This window comes from Condylura cristata, unplaced genomic scaffold (genome assembly GCF_000260355.1).
Source record: "Condylura cristata isolate star-nosed mole 26May11 unplaced genomic scaffold, ConCri1.0 scaffold00032, whole genome shotgun sequence".
NCBI lineage: Eukaryota > Metazoa > Chordata > Mammalia > Eulipotyphla > Talpidae > Condylura > Condylura cristata.
The window spans coordinates 19,914,090-19,915,480 of record NW_004567133.1 but is presented as its reverse complement, the minus strand read 5'-3'; the positions used below and the strand labels follow the sequence as shown (position 1 = coordinate 19,915,480).

The window sequence follows — 1,391 nt, the reverse complement described above, 5'->3', positions numbered from 1 at the left end:
GCTTCCAGGGACCGCCGGCCCCAGTGGGGGCTGGGCTGCCTCTCCCAGCCTCGGCGGCGTCTCCCCCAGTGCCGCTTCCGGAGTGGAGACCCCTGCAGGGCGTGAGGGTGCCGCTGCTGGACGCCCGCGCCTGTGACCGCCTCTACCACGCGGGGACCGACGTGCCCCTGGGCGAGCGCATCGTGCCGCCGGGGAGCCTGTGCGCCGGCTACCCCGAGGGCCGCAAGGATGCCTGCCAGGTGCGGGCGCTGGGGACCCCTGCCCCCGCGGGGCTCCAGCCGGACTGGAGCTGGTCTTTCTCTGCAGGGTGACTCTGGGGGACCCCTGACGTGTGTGAAGTCTGGGCGCTGGGTCCTGGTGGGTGTGGTGAGCTGGGGCAAGAGCTGTGCCCTGCCCAGCCGCCCAGGTGTTTATACCAACGTGGCCACCTACAGCCCCTGGATCCAGGCCCGCCTGTCTCTGCCGCTGCACCGGCAGGCGCCGGGTGCCCGGGCCCCATCTGCCTGAGCCCTGCTCATCCCCACCTTCTGCCCTGATTCGAGGCTGAGGCCCGACAGGGCTAAGGGGTCGCCCCTGTATCAGTCTGTCCTAAACCCCCTCCTCTTCGGGGCTCACCGAACCTGGCCTGCCCACCCCCCACACCAGCCCCGCTCCCTGTCCTCCGGCTCATATTGATGCTCCTGGGTGCTGGGCCCGGAGTCGGGCAGCTGACCTGCATGCCCCCTTTGCTGGAGGAAGTCAGAGGGAGGTGCGCCAGGTGACCCCCAAAGGGCTGGAGCTGAAGGCAGCAAGCTGCCCGGAGCCGGCGCAGGCACACCCTCGAGCTGCACCCGGGAGGCCAAGCCTTACAGTGCTTGGACCGTGGAGCAGCCCCCAGGCCGCGCAGGCCAAGCCCTCCCGACATCCAAGCAGACAACCCACCCTGGCCTGGAGCTGCCCTTTAATAAAGCTGCGTGGTTTGAAGCTCCATGTTTGTAGCTGCTGTTGAACGCAAGTCGGAAGCTAGACGGGCGCTGCAGGCTTGCCGCGGAGATGGACGTGGGGGGCAGGAGGGCAGTGACCACTCCTGACTTTCCCAGGGCTCAGGGCCTGGGTCCCAGCAGGGCGGCCATCACCTGGTCACACCCCTGCGTCCACTCCCAGATGACACTGGGCCCGGGTTCCGCCTCAGCCAGGGTCCCCAGGGCTGGCCCTCCACACTGGAGACCCCAATGCCCTCTGCCGCACACGTCCTGGTGTGCCTGGGGCCTGGCGTCCCGGCCACCCATCACTGCGGAGAGGTCAGTGTCTGGAACTGCAAATGGGGCAAGAATCGGCCAAACGCACAAATACCCAAAATCACATCTGTGGAACGAGCAGGGGCAGCAGAGGCGGCCAGGGGAGGCCGCGGA

The 1,391-nt window shown here is 68.4% G+C and overlaps 1 protein-coding gene across 1 annotated transcript in view; it reads left to right on the top strand.

Annotated features, from left to right (window-relative positions):
- PRSS33 (protease, serine, 33) overlaps nucleotides 1-958 on the top strand; it is a gene marked incomplete at its 5' end in the record, with an annotated part of 1,577 nt that extends 619 nt beyond the window's left edge. Inside the window, 2 exons of the mRNA XM_012731685.1 lie at nucleotides 9-239; nucleotides 307-958. Coding sequence (XP_012587139.1) covers nucleotides 9-239; nucleotides 307-507 — 432 coding nt within the window. The remainder of the gene's footprint in view (nucleotides 1-8; nucleotides 240-306) is intronic.
- Between the last annotated feature and the right edge of the window lie 433 nt (nucleotides 959-1,391).